Source organism: Notolepis coatsorum, assembly GCF_963971535.1.
Source record: "Notolepis coatsorum genome assembly, chromosome: 4".
NCBI classification, from domain to species: Eukaryota; Metazoa; Chordata; class Actinopteri; order Aulopiformes; family Paralepididae; genus Notolepis; species Notolepis coatsorum.
Window position 1 is genome coordinate 14463374 of NC_140168.1, and position 20527 is coordinate 14483900.

At 44.4% G+C, this 20527-nt stretch overlaps 1 protein-coding gene across 1 annotated transcript in view; it reads left to right on the plus strand.

Moving 5' to 3' along the window:
• The window catches only part of LOC311226307 (electrogenic aspartate/glutamate antiporter SLC25A12, mitochondrial-like), a 37575-nt gene extending 18578 nt beyond the window's left edge, over window positions 1–18997 (plus strand). Inside the window, exons 7-18 of the mRNA XM_084311725.1 lie at window positions 1022–1160; window positions 2934–3027; window positions 6070–6154; window positions 7555–7642; window positions 8125–8283; window positions 11139–11191; window positions 11535–11615; window positions 12447–12587; window positions 14300–14438; window positions 14580–14738; window positions 15632–15722; window positions 17672–18997. Coding sequence (XP_084167851.1) covers window positions 1022–1160; window positions 2934–3027; window positions 6070–6154; window positions 7555–7642; window positions 8125–8283; window positions 11139–11191; window positions 11535–11615; window positions 12447–12587; window positions 14300–14438; window positions 14580–14738; window positions 15632–15722; window positions 17672–17906 — 1464 coding nt within the window. The 3' untranslated portion in view covers window positions 17907–18997. The remainder of the gene's footprint in view (window positions 1–1021; window positions 1161–2933; window positions 3028–6069; window positions 6155–7554; window positions 7643–8124; window positions 8284–11138; window positions 11192–11534; window positions 11616–12446; window positions 12588–14299; window positions 14439–14579; window positions 14739–15631; window positions 15723–17671) is intronic.
• Window positions 18998–20527: the final 1530 nt, after the last annotated feature.

Consider the following 20527-nt stretch of genomic DNA (forward strand, 5'->3'; position numbering starts at 1 on the left):
CATGTAACTTCAAATGTCAGGCTAGCATGTAACTTCAAACTTCAGGCTAGCATGTAGCTCTTAAAACTTCAAGCTAGCATGTAACTCCTCAAACTTCAGGCTAGCATTTAACTCTTCAAACTTCAGGCTAGCATGTATCTCTTCAAACTTCAAGCTAGCATGTAACTCTTCAAACTTCAGCCTAACATGTAACTCTTCAAACTTCAAGCTAGCATGTAACTCCTCAAACTTCAGGCTAGCATGTAACTCTTCAAACGTCAGGCTAGCATGTAACTCCAGGCTAGCATGTAACTCTTCAAACATCAGGCTAGCATGTAACTCTTCAAACTTCAAGCTAGCATGTAACTCTTCAAACACCAAGCTAGCATGTAACTCTTCAAACTTCAAGCTAGCATGTAACTCTTCAAACTTCAAGCTAGCATGTAACTCTTCAAACTTCAAGCTAGCATGTAACTCTTCAAACTTCAGGCTAGCATGTAACTTCAAATGTCAGGCTAGCATGTAGCTCTTAAAACTTCAAGCTAGCATGTAACTCCTCAAACTTCAGGCTAGCATGTAACTATTCAAACTTCAGGCTAGCATGTAACTATTCAAACTTCAAGCTAGCATGTAACTCCTCAAACTTCAAGCGTTGTATGTTTTCATATTAAATGTTTCCTCACTTGCACTCACAAAAGCTGCAGACATTTCTTGGCAGACATCAAAGGGTAAGGAACGCTATGCTCCTAACGGAAGGCTGCACCCTGTAATTACTGTAACAAAGCTGCGTTGTTGTTCAACAGATTCTATGCTTATATGCAGACTTGCTTTGGAGAAATAAACACTGTACAATTTTAAAATTGCATAAGACAATTTGGACCATGCCAATTGAATCTGTTGGCAGTAATCTGATATGAGCCCGACTGGTGCCCCAGGCTGAGAGGTGTATAAGAAATATTAAAAACAAACAAGCAAGTGACCTTCTTTACAGTGAGATCAATGGTGCCGTCAGTGATGAACGCTGTTGTTGTTCTTCTCCCAGGCTGCAGGGGGCACCATTGCTCACATGGTCAGCTTCTCCTACTTCAATGCCTTCAACGCCCTCCTTAACAACATGGAGCTCATCCGCAAGATCTACAGCACGCTGGCCGGCACGCGCAAGGACACGCTGGTCACCAAAGGTACTCGCGCACCTACACACACACACACACGCACGTACATACACGTACACACACACACGCACGTACATACACGTACACACGCACATACGTGGCTACAGACTGCAAGAGATCCACTGTAACCCCAAAACTGGACGGCTCATCACTCGCTCAGAACCACTAAAGATGGGTACAAAAATGGGCGGCTAGGTGGTGTAGTGGGCAAGGCACTCGCCACCAGTGTGGAGACGCTAGGATTCGCGTGTTCGAATCCAGCTCTCCACATTGTTTTCAGTTTAGCTGGTCGTCCGCAGTAATACACATTGGCCGTATTACGGGGAGGGAAACTGAAGGGTGGGGATCGAACGTTGTGAACAAGCGACTCCTACAAGTCGGTTGGTGCGCCTGCGCAGTAGAATCAGGAAGTGTCGGGGGCAGCGTGAGCCTCCCACGCGTTACTCCTCGACACTGAGAGATCGAGCTGCGCAGGTGAAAAGATGCGACTGCTGTTACCTCAAGTACCGGAGGGGACTTGTGCTATGTATGACTTAGTCCACATTGCAGCCGGCTTGTGGGAGGCAAGAAACAGCGTTCGTGACAGGGGAGGGTTGAATTGGATGATACGAAATTGGGATGGGAGAAAATATAGAAAATGGGAGAAAAAGTGGATAAAAAAAAAAGATGGGTACAAAAATATAAATATTTGGACGTTGACAGCGTCTGGTTCCAGACTTCAGGCTGTCATTGACTGCAAAGGATTTGCAACCAAGTGTTAAAAGTGACAATTTGATTTATGGATCGTTAGTTTGTCCAGTTACTTTTGGTCCCTTAAAAAAAAAGGGGGGGGGGGGCACATGTTGAAACTGTTCAAGTTGTAATTCCTACACTGTTCACCAGATTTGGATGTACCTTACCCTCAAATTAAAGCTGAAAGTCTGCACTTAAAGCACATCTTGATTGCTTAATTTCAAGTCCATTGCGGTGGTGTACAGAGACAAAATTCAGTGTCAATGTCCTAGGCCTGTCCCCGACTACGGATTTGTATAGTCGACTTGTAGTCGACGAAATTAGCCGAAGAAAGAAGAAAAAAAAGTATAATATATATATCTTAATTTTTTTTTTATATCATTCCATTTGGGCTTTGGGGGTGATTAATGTCTGAAGGAGTCGACGGAAGGCTTCTTGTCCTGCGAAAGCATGCAATTGGTCCACTGATTAGTGTGTTCATTAGACGGGTGAAATCCTCTTTCAGTGCCTCTGTGCCTGTTGTCGTCGGCAGTTAGCCTCTGGTATGCGTGCCATTAGCGTTAGTCACGCTTCTAGGCCTCTTTTTCTTTTGGAAAGAATGATAAATTTTTTTTTTTTATAATATTTTGATTTTTTTTGCATTCGACTAAGAGGTTGGCAGTCGACTACGGCTCCTTTCGATCGATTAGTCGACTATTCGAATAATAGGGGTCAGCCAATGTCCAAATATTTATGAACCTGACTGTACATACATAGGATTAAATTATTTGAACGTTTCAATTACGGCAGAGACTGAACAAAATCCTGCTGGTTATTCTGCAATTTTCTATGATGGGCTAATATTATTATTTACCATTATTGAGCCACTGACGGCTCGTTCATGAACATGTCTGAGACGTCCAAATATCACAACCATTAGCCACAGATATATTAGACAAATAAAACTTGAACTTGAGATATATAACATATAAGAATGTTATGTATGTGTGAACCATTCACCCCCCCCCCCCCCCCCCCCCCCTCTCACTCTCACTCTTTCTCTCTCTGTAGAGGAGTTTATTCACGCTGCTAACAAGTTTGGACAGATCACTCCCATGGAGATCGACATCCTCTACCAGCTCTCGGGCCTCCACTCTCCTTCTGGGTAAGCTATCACTCATCCACTCTCCCTCTGGGTAAACTGTCACTCTCCCTCTGGGTAAGCTATCACTCATCCACTCTCCCTCTGGGTAAACTGTCACTCTCCCTCTGGGTAAGCTATCACTCATCCACTCTCCCTCTGGGTAAACTGTCACTCTCCCTCTGGGTAAGCTATCACCCATCCACTCTCCCTCTGGGTAAACTGTCACTCTCCCTCTGGGTAAGCTATCACTCATCTACTCTCCCTCTGGGTAAACTGTCACTCTCCCTCTGGGTAAGCTATCACTCATCTACTCTCCCTCTGGGTAAACTGTCACTCTCCCTCTGGGTAAGCTATCACCCATCCACTCTCCCTCTGGGTAAACTGTCACTCTCCCTCTGGGTAAGCTATCACTCATCCACTCTCCCTCTGGGTAAACTGTCACTCATCCTCTGGGTAAACTGTCACTCATCCTCTGGGTAAACTGTCACTCATCCTCTGGGTAAACTGTCTCTCCTCCTCTGGGTAAACTGTCACTCATCCTCTGGGTAAACTGTCACTCATCCTCTGGGTAAACTGTCACTCATCCTCTGGGTAAACTGTCTCTCCTCCTCTGGGTAAACTGTCTCTCCTCCTCTGGGTAAACTGTCTCTCCTCCCTCTGGGTAAACTGTCACTTTAAAGCCCCCAGGACTAAGCTGCCTTCTGCTCGGCCACACCCAGACTGTGGATTGCTCTCCCCAACCACCTGAGATCACCACAAACTGTTGACACTTTTTAACGTGGACTCAAGACCTACCTTTTTAGCAAGGCCTTTTATTAGTTTTTAATTATGTCTTATCATATGTTGTTCTGCTATGTGTTCTTCTTTTTTTATATATATATTTTAATTTGATTCTTTTTAACTCTGTAGCATGCTGAGATTCTCAGGAAGGTAGGGTGTGCGTTACAAATGAAATGTATTATTATTATTATTATTACTCTCCCTCTGGGTAAACTCACCCATCCTCTGGGTAAACTGTCACTCTCCCTCTGGGTAAACTGTCACTCCTCCTCTGGGTAAACTGTCACTCTCCCTCTGGGTAAACTGTCACTCATCCTCTGGGTAAACTGTCACTCTCCCTCTGGGTAAACTGTCACTCATCCTCTGGGTAAACTGTCGCCCATCCTCTGGGTAAACTGTCACTCTCCCTCTGGGTAAACTGTCACTCATCCTCTGGGTAAACTGTCACTCATCTTCTGGGTAAACTGTCACTCATCCTCTGGGTAAACTGTCACTCTCCCTCTGGGTAAACTGTCACTCATCCTCTGGGTAAACTGTCTCTCCTCCTCTGGGTAAACTGTCTCTCCTCCTCTGGGTAAACTGTCTCTCCTCTGGGTAAACTGTCACTCTCCCTCTGGGTAAACTGTCACTCATCCTCTGGGTAAACTGTCACTCATCCTCTGGGTAAACTGTCACTCATCCTCTGGGTAAACTGTCACTCTCCCTCTAGGTAAACTGTCACTCATCCTCTGGGTAAACTCACTCATCCTCTGGGTAAACTGTCACTCATCCTCTGGGTAAACTGTCACTCATCCTCTGGGTAAACTGTCACTCATCCTCTGGGTAAACTGTCACTCATCCATCCTCTGGGTAAACTGTCACTCTCCCTCTGGGTAAACTGTCACTCTCCCTCTGGGTAAACTGTCACTCATCCTCTGGGTAAACTGTCACTCATCCTCTGGGTAAACTGTCACTCATCCTCTGGGTAAACTGTCACTCCTCCTCTGGGTAAACTGTCACTCATCCATCCTCTGGGTAAACTGTCACTCATCCATCCTCTGGGTAAACTGTCACTCATCCTCTGGGTAAACTGTCACTCATCCTCTGGGTAAACTGTCACTCTCCCTCTGGGTAAACTGTCACTCATCCTCTGGGTAAACTGTCTCTCCCTCTGGGTAAACTGTCTCTCATCCTCTGGGTAAACTGTCACTCTCCCTCTGGGTAAACTGTCACTCATCCTCTGGGTAAATGTCACTCATCCTCTGGGTAAACTGTCACTCTCCCTCTGGGTAAACTGTCACTCCTCCTCTGGGTAAACTGTCACTCTCCCTCTGGGTAAACTGTCACTCATCCTCTGGGTAAACTGTCACTCATCCTCTGGGTAAACTGTCACTCTCCCTCTGGGTAAACTGTCACTCATCCATCCTCTGGGTAAACTGTCACTCATCCTCTGGGTAAACTGTCACTCATCCTCTGGGTAAACTGTCACTCATCCTCTGGGTAAACTGTCACTCCTCCTCTGGGTAAACTGTCACTCATCCTCAGATAAGCTAGTATCAATCCACCACTCAAACACAGTCTGACACACTATTTTCAGATATCTCACTGTTAGGGCTGGGCGATATGGCCTAAAAATAAAATCTCTTTTTTCACACCACATCCGATTTACGATTTTAATCGATTTTTTTCTCTTAAAAACTAGAAATGCCAAGGAAATCATTCAAATAAGCTTTGTTTTTATTTGACACAAATTATTAAACCAAGATGAATTTCCCTATTGGGATTGAAGTGCAAACCTAACTTTCACCAATCTTCACTTAAAAAAAATATATATAATATATATATATATAAGGTTACTCTTGATCAAACAAAGATGAATGTCCCTATTATTGGGATTAATAACTAGCTTTTTCACCAAACTTCACTTAAAACAAATAAAAGGTGCATCTTGATGATCAAACAAGAATGAATTTCCCTATTGGTATTAATAAAGTGCAAATCTAACTTTCACCAAACATCGCTTTTTGTAAAAAAAAATATATAAAAATGGTCAATCTTAAAAAAGAAATTAAAGATAAAATAAAAGTTCTTTTTTTGAAAATCTATTTTCATTTTTGAAAATCTATTTTCATTTTTGAAAATCGTCCTAAATCATTCATTCGAATGAATCGATACAATCGATTAATCGCCCAGCCCTACTCACTGTGTTATTTAACTTGAAAGCTATAGTTAATGTACATTTTAAGGATTATAACGGTAACATTGATAATGGTGTGTGTGTGTGTGTGTGTGTGTGTGTGTCAGGCGTCTGAACCTGTCTGACATTGAGAGGATAGCCCCACTAGAGGAGGGATCTCTGCCCCACCACCTCGTTGAGGCACAGAAACAGGTAGGACTCATGCCCAGAGATGGTGTAGTGATTAACCCCTCCCTCCCTCTCTCCCTCCCCTGGAACTGCATGTACCTCCGCTGGTCTGGGTTTGAATCCCCCACAAGACAGAGTGGGTTATAGAAATTAGATCACGCCTATGGGTGGTTGTTAGGCCCGAGGGCCGAGGCGCAGCCGAGGGTCGTTAGACCCCCATAAGCGTGATCTAATTTCTATAACACACTCTGTCGTGTGATGTAATGCTTTTATACAATGGCTGATTTCATCCAACCTTATTGCTATACAATAAACACACATTAATTGAAGATTTATTGACAACCATCCGCAGAAAAAGTAGTTCCAAAAAGAAAATTCAAAGGTCAGCCCTACTGAGTAGTCAACTGCTCACTCTCCTTTTTATTAAAACCAGATAAAAGACCATTACAGGCATTAAAGTGTTCCGTCTTGAGACGGATTTCCGTCAATTTGATTATATTTATATAATATTTTGATTTATATAAAAAATAAATAATAATAATTTAAACTTTTTAATATAAAGTTTGCCAATAGGGATGTATCAGTAGTATTGGTAGTAGTCGTAATAGTAATCCAGTCTATATTTTTTTTCTTCTAAAAAAATAAACTAGTTCAACACAGGTAACCACTTTTGCTTTATTTCTTTGAAGGCTCAAATGTATGCTCTAGTGTCTAGTCGATTTTGTGTTTTGAGCACAACGTTCATCATAGATCTAGCCTCTTAATTTTGCTCTCAAAGTGCACCAGATTGATGCATTTAACTTTAAAACAAAAAAAACTTACGGGGGTCATGCCCACCGGACCCCCCTAGAGGGGCCGAGGTTCTCCCACCACCACAGTCTCACTAAATCCTGTGGGAAACACTTGAGGATTCACATCTTTTTACGGCTGTGGGTAGGGCGTTCCACATTGTTGTGGCATAAGTGCAAAACGTGTTTAGTCCCTTGTTTGTATGATAACAAGCCTTTTAGTTCATGGTTCAAAGTAATGGGAAAAGGGTGCTAGCTCGCCATCAATCAGAAGCTAGCCACAAGACTTGCATTCACGCTCTCCAGCACACAGCCGCCCTGCCTGGCACAACAACCACAACAGTAGGGTCTATAGTCACAGTCAGGACAGTAGGCTCTACAAGTAGGCTCCCTTAAAACGCTAACGCTATTTAAAAAAAAAAGAATACAGTGGAGGTTAAAATAAGAATATGACTTGGCCTGAAAAAAAGTTCAGTCAGGAGATTTTTTTTTGCTTTAATCCCTGCCGTTAGGACTCCGTCTTCTGTGTGTCTTCTGTCTCACACGTGGCACATTGTTGTTTTGGCACAACGTCGGGTCAGCAGTTGGCTGTGAGTCTGTCCTCTCACCTCCTCTCCCCATGACTGTCCCCTGCAGGTCCAGGGACCAGGGGACGCCTCCAGGCCCATATGGCTCCAGGCTGCGGAGTCTGCCTACAGGTTCTCCCTGGGATCCATTGCTGGAGGTGAGTTAATTTCCAGGGGGGGTTCCCCGATAAATTCCCACCATTTCCAATGGTATTAGGACCCCCCCTCGAAAACGAGATGGTTCGTCTCAAGGGGTTTTATCCTTTCAATAAATACATTTCAAATAAACAGGGTATCTGCGGGGGTTCATTAAAAAAGTCTTTACAAAGTCTTACATTCACAATTCTCAAGGCTATTATTTTCTCATGAGGTCGGACCCCAGGAAGGAATGAATGAATGAAAACGTTTATTTAAAATGGACACCACAGCTACATTGGACCAGTTACAGTGGACAGACCAGATGATGTGTTGTTTTGCGTGTTTATAGCAACAAGTGCTATAGTTTTCAACACTAGTCCATTGAGGCTTTTCTAAAAGATAGGATAAAATTAACAGTAAAATACAGAACAAGTTAAGTTTGATGGCTAATGTGGATCCTAATAAAACATAAACGTGTGTGTGTGTGTGTGTGTGTGTGTAGCCACTGGAGCGACAGCAGTGTACCCCATAGACCTGGTGAAGACCCGCATGCAGAACCAGAGGTCCACGGGCTCCTTCGTGGGCGAGCTGATGTACAAGAACAGCTTCGACTGCGCCAAGAAGGTGCTGCGCTACGAGGGCGCCTTCGGCTTCTACAGAGGTACGCTGCCCGGCAGAGGACGTCCCTCTGTGTCTCTCTGTCCTGTCTCTGTCTCTCTCTCTCTGTGTCTCTGTCTCTCTCTCTGTGTGTCTCCGTCTCTCTGTCTCTCTCTTCTACAGAGGTACGCTGCCCGGCCCGGCAGAGGATGTCCGTCTGTTTCTCTCTCTCTCTCTCTCTCTCTCTCTCTCTCTCTCTCTCTCTCTCTCCGTCTGTCCTGTCTCTCTGTCCTCTCTCTGTGTGTCTCTCTCTCTGTCCTGTCTCTGTCCTGTCTCTGTCCTGTCTCTGTGTCTATCTGTCCTCTCTCTGTGTGTCTCTCTCTCTCCGTCCTGTGTCTCTCTCTGTCCTGTCTCTGTCTCTCTGTCCTCTCTCTGTGTGTCTCTCTCTGTCCTGTGTCTCTCTCTCTCTCTGTGTCTCTCTCTCTGTCTGTCTTTCTCTCTGTCTCGCTGTGTCTCTCTCTCTGTCCTCTCTCTCTGTGTCTCTCTGTCCTCTGTCTTTTTCTCTCTGTCCTCTGTGTCTCTCTGTGCTCTGTCTTTCTCTCTCTGTCTCTCTCTCGCTCTCTCTGTCTCTCTCTGTCCTCTGTCTCTCTCTCTGTGTCTCTCTCTGTGTCTGTGTCTCTGTCTGTCTTTCTCTCTCTGTCCTGTGTGTCTCTCTCTGTGTCTGTGTCTCTGTCCTCTGTCTTTCTCTCTCTGTCCTGTGTGTCTCTCTGTCCTCTGTTTTTCTCTCTGTCTCTCTCTCGCTCTCTCTGTCTCTCTCTGTCCTCTGTCTCTCTCTCTGTGTCTCTGTCTCTCTCTCGGTCTCTCTCTCTGTGTCTCTCTCTGTGTCTGTGTGTCTGTCTCTCTGTCCTCTGTATCTGTCTCTCTCTCTGTGTCTCTGTGTTTCTGTCTCTCTGTCCTCTGTGTGTCTGTCTCTCTGTGTCTCTTTCTCTGTCCTGTGTCTCTGTCTCTCTGTCTCTCTGTGTGTGTCTCTCTCTCTCTATCTCTCTGTCTCTTTCTGTCTCTCTTCATCCAATGTTACGTAAGAGAGCCCGATCGACACTGGATTATTTTAGATGGATATTTGGGAGTTAAAAAGAAAATGTCCCATATGGGCCTGGCATACATTGGGCACGGTTGTAAAGAGGAGCCTTGTGCTCCAATGAGTTCCTTTTCATTCAGATCTCTTGAGGTGGGAGGAGGTCAAAGGACCCATTTTGAAAGTGGAAAATAGGCTTAACATAGTCAGAACTTTGGAGCCATATCTACCCCCCTTTGCTGTTGAACTAGCGGGCTACTAACTAGTGTGACGTGGCTGCCATCTTTGAATTCCTGAAGATCTCTAGTTTGATATGATTCCAGTAGCGCTATAGCCGTTAAAAGATGGCAGCGTGGTATCTGTAACATACACACGAGACTCTAGTCACCCCAACAACTGCCTCTTTGAACTGCTGCGGTCAGGCAAGCGCTACCGGAGTCTCATGGCCAGTACAGAGAGACTCGGAAGGAGCTTCTATCCCCAGGCCATCAGGATGCTCAATGACACCATGTAACAAACCATCAAATACACTCACTGCACACACACATCCACACGCACACACTCACTTTAAATAAATACTTACCTTACCACTCACTTTACTCACTTTAGACACTTTAACACACTTTATATTGATCTATTATTAAAGAGATTTGCACCACATTCATACCTCATATGCACCTTACCCTAGGTGTTGTACCTCTGCATTCTACCTCACTGTTACTCATTTTACTCTGTATTTTATATTGTATATTGACTTTACCTACTTATTACTTCTTAATTTTTTACTTACTTTCTCTTTACTGTATGTAGCACACTCTCAGGGTCTCATAAGAAACAAGCATTTCATTATAAAGTATCCTGTATTTTGTTCTGACAAATAAAAACAAACTTGAACTTGAAACCAATGTATCGGTGACGAGACAGCGATGGGTGATGAGATGGTATTGATCGGCCTCTTTATTACGTAACCTCTCCTCTTTCATCCGATGCTCCAGGCCTCATTTCTTCTCATCTTTCCATTCATTTTGTGTTGCGATCCTCTTGCCTCCTCCACTGTCCCTTGCAAGACATTGTCTCCAAGCAATAATTCCATCTAATTCTGCCTCTTTTCACCCAGCAGCGTCCGTCCCATTAAACTGTCTCTGCTTTGTTCACTCCTGTCATCTTTCAATCAACTCTTTACCTGCAAGTCCTACCCTCTTCTCCTAAACCTTGTCTTTATTACCATAGATATATATATATAACTAGATGGTGCAAGGCGGGGAGTCTCCAGCGTAGTTCACTGGCGGCCATCTTGTCACAGGCAGCACGCCCACTCATAACATGAATGTCTATGGTGCATGTACTATTGAAATAACCGTAGCGTGCAAAATTTTCAACTGATTTACAAACGGTTTGGTTTATTACAAACGTTATTAACGTGGCTATGATTCAGGATGCTTGGACATGTTGAAATTATTTTCACATGAAATTAAGTGTGCAGTATGATAACTACATCTCTGACGTTTATAACAAATCAGACCGTTTGAAAATCGTTTGCAAGCTATGGTTGTTTCAATAGTAAATGCACCATAGACATTCATGTTATGAGTGGGCGTGCTGCCTGTGGCAAGATGGCCGCCATGTGGCAACGTCTGTCTCCATTGGCCAGTAGCGCGGGTGAGTCATCTAGCCTTTATATGTGTCTATGTTTATTACCACCTCCTCCTCTACCGACAGCACATTTCTCTTGCTTCCTCCCTCCTCGCTCCCTCCCTCCCCAGACACTGTCCTCTAATGTTGGACTCAATCCCCCCCATGACGCCTGTAATGTTGGACTCAATCCCCCCCATGATGCTTCACAGGTCTGGTTCCCCAGCTGATAGGTGTAGCTCCGGAGAAAGCCATCAAACTCACGGTGAGCCCCGCCCACCACCCGCGCCCAAAACGAACTGGACGCGGTTGCTCAATTGACCTTATCTCAAAACCCCGCCCTCTTTTCTTGATTCTCCAATCGGTTGCGAGAAAGGACGGGGGTTTGAGATGGGGTCAATTATAATGTATGAAATATTAAAAATGTATAAAATGATTTGGAATGTTTGTTATGTTCATACCTGCCTCGCTGAGACGTATTCAAATATGAATTAGAAATATATATATTTATCATCAATGACATTAACAACATCAATGAAATTAGTCAATTAACCTTTTGTCTATTTAAATGGCTCCAACAGTCTTTAAGTGTGTCGTATGTCCCGTAGGTGAATGACCTTATGAGAGACAAGTTCAGGAGGAAAGATGACACCATCCCACTGTATGCTGAGATAATGTCTGGAGCCTGTGTAAGTTTTAACACCATCCCTGTATAATTACTTCAATCAAATATCTGTCCAATTGAGGCTGAGCTCTCTGGCCCCACCCCTTTAGTGTCAGGAATTGGGGGCGTGGCCAGAGTGTGCAGCAGCGTGCATGTTTAAAACACTAAGACGCTTTTCTGTTTGTATTTTCTGCTGTAACACTGCCCGAAAATACTCAAGGATTAATAGTTTTTTTTTTACCATATAAACATGTTTGGTCTTGATCTTGAGATATAACATATAAGAATGTTATGTATGCTCTGAAAATGGTTGATTAATATCCTAATGACTAGGGATGTCCGTTATTATCGGCCTACCGATATTATCGGCCGATATTGGCATTAAAATGTAATATCGGAAATGATCTGTATCTGTTTAAAAAAAAAAAAAAAAGTCTTTTACATTTTTTTAATTTTTTTTTACATTTATTTACCCAGGCAAGCAAGTAAGAACAAATTCTTGTTTTATTTATTGTGAAAAGTATGCATAATGTTGTGTTAATTACACGACAAGAGATATGTAATGTTAATTACCTGAAATTATTAAGTTTTTTTGGGGGGGGAAGCCCGCATATATCGCTATCGGTTGATATCGGTATCGGAAATTAAGAGTTGGACTATATCGGTAAAAAAGCCAATATCGAACATCCCTACTATTTACCAATTGGTCAACAGAATGAACAAAGAGGAGGCAGCTGTCACTAAGTTCTTCATCCACTCTTGAATAGAGAGAAGTGTTACACCCGGCCTACAATAATAATAAAGGTGCCTGTTGGAAGTGCAAGGGTTTAACTCCTCCACCTCCTCTGTCATCCAGGCCGGAGGCTCCCAGGTCATCTTCACCAACCCTCTGGAGATCGTGAAGATCCGTCTGCAGGTGGCGGGGGAGATCACCACCGGGCCCAGGGTCAGCGCGCTCAGTGTGGTCCGAGACCTGGGCTTCTTCGGCCTCTACAAGGTATGCCGTGTGTCTGCTGAGCCGCGTCTCCTCTCTCCTGGAGGGGGGGGGGTCCATCTCCTCTCTCCTGGCTGGAGAGAGGAGCTCCCTCAGGGGGGAGGGGGGTCCATCTCTCTCCTGGCTGGAGGAAGCTCTCAGGGGGGAGAGGGGGGGTCCATCTCTCTCCTGGCTGGAGGAAGCTCCCTCAGGGGGGGGAGGGGGGGGTCCATATGACGCCTGGGGAAAATATCCTATCACAATGTTTGTCTTCGTTTTGATGATATATCTCAAAATGTATATTATTTAATTACATTCATTTAATTTAATACATTTATATTTACTAACTTATTTAGTTTTCCAGTACAAATTACAATGTGATATGACATCCTTGTATGTCTTTATCTTGTAATACAATTGTCATAGTGCCATTTAATTCAGAATGGTCTATTGCCTTTTACACTTTTAATACTGGCTTAGTGGAGGTGATGAAAACATAATGAAGTCTGTGGTGCCTAAACTAGCTCCTGCCAGCTCATGGTGTAAACACCGACGCATTCTGACGTCTATGATGTCGCGATCTGTATGATGCTTGTTTGACCTTGTATGCATACAAATATATCTTATCGTAAGGGGGGAACAAAATGACGATTAACGTAATATGATGTGTGTAATACATTTTGGACGATGGTATTGGATTAGATTACATGTTATTGTCACTGCACAGCACAAGTACAGTACAAAACGATTAAGTCGGCATCTAACCAGATTGCAAAGTAACAGTAAAGTGCATGATGTAGCAGTATACAGTGTAACATGTGCATAATGACTAAACATGCTAAATATGTATAATATACAGTGTTATTATATACAGTGGTACGAATACACTATGGTAGTAAGCCTAAGCCATACTAGCCAGTGGTATAACTAACTAAAGAGTAGGTATATATATAGTATATGCAGTGTGTACAGTGTGTGTATATATATATATATATATATATATATATATATATATATATATATATACACATACATACATGCATACATACAGGGTTCCCACAGACATTGGAAAATGAAATTCAAGGACTTTTAAGTAATTTTCCAAGCACTATTTTTCATTTTCAATGTTGTCACTCGAAGGATACAATTCACTTTTAAATGCTGTTGTTTTTTTTAAGCATCTTCTTGACCTGCTTGCCAGCTCGCGAGACAGCGACTCGTCAGATTTTATTTTTTAAACAACAAAAAAAACGTATTTCTTGATTCAGAACAATTTGATCATGGATGAACAAAACATTCAATATTTCAAGGACTTTTTAAGCACCTTGTTAAATTTTTAGCTGTTTTCAAGGAATTCCATGCCTTGACTTTTGTATAAAAAAAAATCAAGCACTTCAAGGACCTTGTGCGAACCCTGATATATGTATATCCATACCTTTGCATGGATCCATGACTGTATTCAATATACCTCCCAGCCCTAGTAGCGTTCACATGCTTCCTGAGAAACACTGTATCTACTGTCCACTCGGAACCACATGCTCACTCATTCCCTGCGCGCGTGTGTGTGTGTGTGTGTGTGTGTGTGTGTGTGTGTGTGTGTGTGTGTGTGTGTGTGTGTGTGTGTGTGTGTGTGTGTGTGTGTGTGTGTGTGTGTGTGTGTGTGTGTGTGTGTGTGTGTGTGTGTGTGTGTGTGTGTGTGTGTGTGTGTGTGTGTGTGTGTGTACACACACACGCAGGGTGCTAAAGCGTGTTTCCTGAGAGACATCCCCTTCTCGGCCATCTACTTCCCAGTGTACGCCCACACCAAGGCCGAGTTTGCGGACGAGCAGGGCAGGCTGGGAGCCCTGCAGCTCCTCACCGCCGGGGCCATCGCAGGTAACCGGGTAGAGCTCATTGCATTCAGAATAGGACGGAGCTTCTGACTCAGTCTCTTTAACGACACCACGCTGTTCTCCAGACGTCTGGAGGCTGAGCCGCCTCCTCCTCTGACGCCGTGTCCTGCCTCCCTCTCCTCAGGTATCCCCGCGGCCTCCCTGGTGACGCCCGCCGATGTCATCAAGACCCGCCTCCAGGTGGCAGCGAGGGCGGGACAGACCTCCTACACGGGAGTCATCGACTGCTTCAGGAAGATCATGAAGGAGGAGGGATTCAAGGCTCTGTGGAAGGGAGCTGGAGGTGGGTGGAGAGTAGTGTTTTTTTTATAAATTTTTTTTTTTTTTTTTTTTTTGGAAAAAAAAAATTCACATACGCATCTATTTTTGTCGCTAATGGGAGTGACTGTCCTGGCTTTAGGCAGAATCACCAACAGACAGAAAATAATTATAATCATAATTCTCAATTTAAGGTATTAAAATATCTTCAATTTCATCTGCACAGGTATTACATTTCCGGGGGGGGGGGGGGGGGGGGGGGGGGCAGCCTGATTGTCGGGAGATTAAATAATATTAAATATATGAAATGTTTTTGTAGTGGAGTTTATTATTATTTTTTGCAGGGCTACCAGGGGCTTGGTGCATCTGGCAAGAGCTTATATGGAACACATAAGAATTTAAATTTAAAATAAGTGCAGCCATCAGTGTCGCTATGTGTTTTTTTTTTCTAGTATGGTAGTGAAATCTGTATATATGATTTTGCTCTAAGTAGTATTAAGAAGTCTTAAATTGAACTTGTTGAAACCTGCAGATTCCCTGTAGTTCTTTTTTTATTACATTTTAATATGTAAAATGTGACTGAGACGGATGTTCCGCCTGGAATAACGTGACCATTACCTGGCTACTGAAGCCTTCTGCGTGACCTGGCGACTGAAGCCTACTGCGTGACCTGGTGACTGAAGCCTGCTGCGTGACCTGGTGACTGAAGCCTACTGCGTGACCTGGTGACTGAAGCCTGCTGCGTGACCTGGTGACTGAAGCCTGCTGCGTCGTGGCCAGACGGCAGCTGATGTTTCATTACCTGGCGACTGAAGCCTGCATCGCAGCCAGACGGCAGCTGATGTTTCATTACCTGGCGACTGAAGCCTGCATCGCAGCCAGACGGCAGCTGATGTTGTCCCTTCTTCTCCTCTCCAGCCCGTGTGTGTCGATCCTCCCCGCAGTTCGGTGTGACCCTACTGACCTACGAGCTGCTGCAGAGGTGGTTCTACGTCGACTTCGGGGGACAGTGAGTAACTTCCATCATCATGTCCAGCTGTTTCATCTCATGCTAATGGGGATTTAGACGTGACCTTTTTTTAAGTTTACAACTGCATCATGTAACTCTCATGGCATTGTAATCAGTCACTCTTACTAGTTACGCTGCTACTAACCATAGTGTCTTCATACCTGTATCACTGTACATATTAATTAAACAACTCTGTACATACATCTGATTAGCACTATTACTCAGTAGTACTAATGTATATATTTTAGACTCAGTTTAATCTCCTGTACATTGTATATTACTATTGCACTTTACTGTTACATTTGCTCTCTGGTTGGATGCCAAACGTCTTTACGTTGTACTGTACTTGTGCTGTATGATGACAATACGTTTGAATCTAATCAAATTTTGATCAGTCGCAAATTGCTTTAGCGTTTGCCTGTGGATTCTGTGTGCATACAGCCCTGTGGTTGCAGGTTCTTATAAGGAGCTGGCGGGGCGACGTTTCTGTAACGCTAATTCAGGTGTACGAGAACGTGCATTCAATTTAAGAATCGGTGGCATTCCTCATTCGGGGTAGCTGAGAACATACGTTCATATCCGGCGGGGATCTTTCTTAAGTTTGTTCTTGCAAAGTCTGTAAGAAGACATTTAAGAAGAAACTTAAAGGGGAACTATCTTATAAATGGCCTTTTTCCGGGGGTTTGCATTGTTTTCTAGCAATGTGGGGTTGTACCAACGCTGTCCAGGTCTCAAATTCTCATATTTGCGCATTCCTCCAGTTCAGATGTCACGAGATCCTCCCCCACTGAACTAAGCCATTCTGAATTTAGGTCCTCCTGTGACGATGTGAGAATTATTTGCATAATGATCTGCGTATACCTACCTCCGCGGCCGCACCTTCTGTCAAGAAAGCTAGAGCCTTTTGGGAAGTGTAGTTTAAAAAAAATGCCAACGCTCATTGAAAGCTCTGGATGTCCTCTTCTCAGAATGACTCAAAATGACTACATTTCCCAAAACGGCCGGTAATTCCAAATTTGCCGATCTCCGCGACACAAAAGCTACATTTTCAAAAACTAAAATCTCACTAATAATAACACTTTTAACCTATTGGTAAACAAACGTATTGATGAAAATATACATTATATAACTGCTGTTGTGACATGGTTATGTTTATTCTTGAATACGTTTGTAAAATAAAACGATAGTTATGTCAGACAGTCTGATGGGTGACTGTCACTCAAAGCGCATTGCGAGTATGGGGGCGGAGCCCAGCCAAAAACAGCTTGCACAAACTGGTGCTCTACAGTACTAGATTAAATAAATAGAAAACAATGCATTTAAAAAAAACTTACAGATGTGTTCCATAGACTCACAGGAATTGTGTAAAATTGCCCAAATAGTGAAAGAAATAACAAAATAGTTCCCCTTTAAGAATTTTTTTAAGAATGAGGTCCAATGGGCGGCTGGGTGGCGCAGCGGACAAGGTGCTCGTCACCAACGCAAGAGACACTGGTATCGAATCCAGCTGTCAGCGTTGCTTCCGGCTTGGCCGGCCGTCATACTGGCTCGATTGGCAGAGTCAGCGGGAGGGAAGCCGGTAGGGTGGGTCCGGGTCGTTGTAAACAGCGACTCCTACAGTTCGGTCGGGGCGCCTGCACAGCGAGGGAAGGATCTGGGGGGAGGTAGTGTAACCTTCCACACGTTACACTCCCCCAGTGAGAGTCCGCGCTGCCAGGTGAAAAGAAGCGGTGGGCTGGCTACACATGTGTCGGAGGAAGCGTGTGATAGTCTCCGCCCTCCCAGACCGACGGTAGGGGGTAGAGTGCGCAACGACCAGGAAGGGGATTGGGAATTGGCATAACGACTAACATTGGGAGGGAAGAAAAACGGAAAAAGAAGGGGGAAAAAGATAATACAAAAAAATAAAAAAGAATGAGGTCCAATGTTTTTTCTTTCCCTCTCAACAGCCGCCCGACGGGCTCCGAGCCCACTCCCAAGTCCCGCATCTCGGAGCTCCCGCCCATCAACTCGGAGCACGTGGGAGGCTACCGCCTGGCCGCCGCCACCTTCGCCGGCGTGGAGAACAAGTTCGGTCTCCACCTGCCCAAGTTCAAGTCGTCCGGCGTCGTGTCCATCCAGCCGGCCCCGGAGCCCCTCCCCCTCCCCCCCAGCCCCGCCCCCGAGACCCCGGCGGCGCCCTAGAGACCCCGGCCTCTCCACACGCTACATGCCATCCCTCTCTTCCTCCACCAGGGGCCAGGCACTTATATATAGATACACGCACGCACACACACCAACATCATCATCATAATAATAAACATACTGTACGCATACATACAATCCTACTGTACACACCTACACACTAATTTATACACACTCCACAACTAGGGGCCATTAAGATAGAAACGGATGCGCATGCACTCTCCCCTGGGACACACAAACACACACGCGCGCGCAGGCAGGCCCAGCACTCTCCCCTGGGTGAGGGTCTGTTCCCACGGTGCTCCAGGCTGCCCCCCTGGGGCGTGGAGGGCTGGCTCCGCCTGGGTGGTGGTGGTGGTGGTGGAGGAGGTGCAGACGGACCCAGGCCAGAGCCCCTGCTCCTGCTCCACTGGGCTGCATGCTCCCGTGTCTCCTCTCCACTCTCTTTGTGTTCCTCTCCCCCAGCATTCGTCTAAGGAACGGAGCCACGGGCCGCCCCCCCTCCTCCTCCTCCTCCTCGCTTCTCATCAGTAGCCGATATGAGCTTTTTTCTTCTTTTCTTTTTGTTTTGTTTAGTTTTTCCGTCTTGACGCACAGTGTGATTGGACAGTGTTGCATATAGGGGGGGCGGGGGTGTGATCAGGGGCTGAACGCTGACTCGCAGGGAGTTAGTTACTGTACATATTGTAGGTCAGGTTGTACAGAGGCACAGATGAAGGTGGTGGTGGTGGTGGTTGTTACACGGCCGACGTTGGGAGATGTGGCAATAGGAAAGCCACGCTGCGGGTTGAATTCCGGTTCCATGGCGTTGGCGACGCTGCCGCCGTGGTAACGCTCGAGTCGACGTCACGGTGTTTAGTTTAACACGTTATGGACGGTTGTCTGAGAGAGAGAAAAAAATAATGTTTGGCCTGTCGGGTCTCTTGAGAATCACTTACTGATGTACAGATCTTTTCAATAAAGTGTTGATAAAAACAAGAATCCAATGAGCAGAGAATTAGGTATTAATAAATTAAATGTATTTGAATTCATTTATTGTATTGTAACGGTTATTTTATTGAAATAAATCATCCATAATGGTTTTAATTTGACCAATTCTTTGAGTTTCTTTATTTCAGATGGGGGGGGGGGGGGGTGCAACCTTTGACTGTATTGGGAATAACAACAAAGGAGAGCAGTGAAACAATAACAGTAGGGGTGTAACCATGCGACCTCACAACGATTAGATTCGATTACGATTCTTCAGGCAACGATTCAATGCATCATGAAATCTCTTCATTTGACTTCGATTCGATACATTTTCTATCAGTTAATTCCCCCAAATATTTTTAATACACAAATGTGGCTCGGGGGAACTGATTCACTCAGCATGAATGGACTATAGGTCAATAAAAACAATACACGAAATTATTTAGATTAATTTAGATTATAATCGATTCTAACATTTTCAAATCGATGCAGTTGAATCGTCACATTAGAATCGATGCATTTCGATTAGGGATGTTCGATATTGACTATTTTTTTTTACCTATACCGATATTGTCCAACTCTTAATTTCCGATACCGATATCAACCGATACCGATATATGCAGGGTTTCCCCCCCCAAAAAACGGAATAATTTCAGGTAATTAACATTACATATCTCGTTGTGTAATTAACACAACATTATGCATACTTTGACAATAAATAAAATAATAATTTGTTCTTACGGTACTTGCTTGCCTGGGTAAGTAAAGGTTAAATAAATGTAAAAAAAAAAAACCAATACAGATATTTTCCGATATTACATTTTTATGCCAATATTGGCCGATAATATCGGTAGGCCGATAATATCGGACATCCCTAATTTCGATGCATCGTTACACCCCTAAATAACAGTATAGGTTTCTTTTTTTTTTGATCCACTTTTTCTCCCATTTTTCTATATTTTTCTCCCATCCCAATTTTGTATCATCCAATTCAACCCTCCCCTGTCACGAACGCTGTTTCTTGCCTCCCACAAGCCGGCTGCAATGTGGACTAAGTCATACATAGCACAAGTCCCCTCCGGTACTTGAGGTAACAGCAGTCGCATCTTTTCACCTGCGCAGCTCGATCTCTCAGTGTCGAGGAGTAACGCGTGGGAGGCTCACGCTGCCCCCGACACTTCCTGATTCTACTGCGCAGGCGCACCAACCGACTTGTAGGAGTCGCTTGTTCACAACGCCCGATCCCCACCCTTCAGTTTCCCTCCCCGTAATACGGCCAATGTGTATTACTGCGGACGACCAGCTAAACTGAAAACAATGTGGAGAGCTGGATTCGAACACGCGAATCCTAGCGTCTCCACACTGGTGGCGAGTGCCTTGCCCACTACACCACCTAGCCGCCCAACAGTATAGGTTTCTGTAGAATACTGATCACCTCGGGTCCGACTCATGGCTACAACAGTACTAACTCCCAATTAATGTAACGCTAAAAGTCTACGACCTTTTTAAGAGTGCGGTCTGAAACATTTACAGTTGAACACACGTCTCATGAAGGAATGGATAAGATAACAGGACAACCATACTCCTAACCCGTAGATATCTACCAACTTCTTTCGGATCCTCTTAATGACTTGTGATTTTTTTTCCCCCCA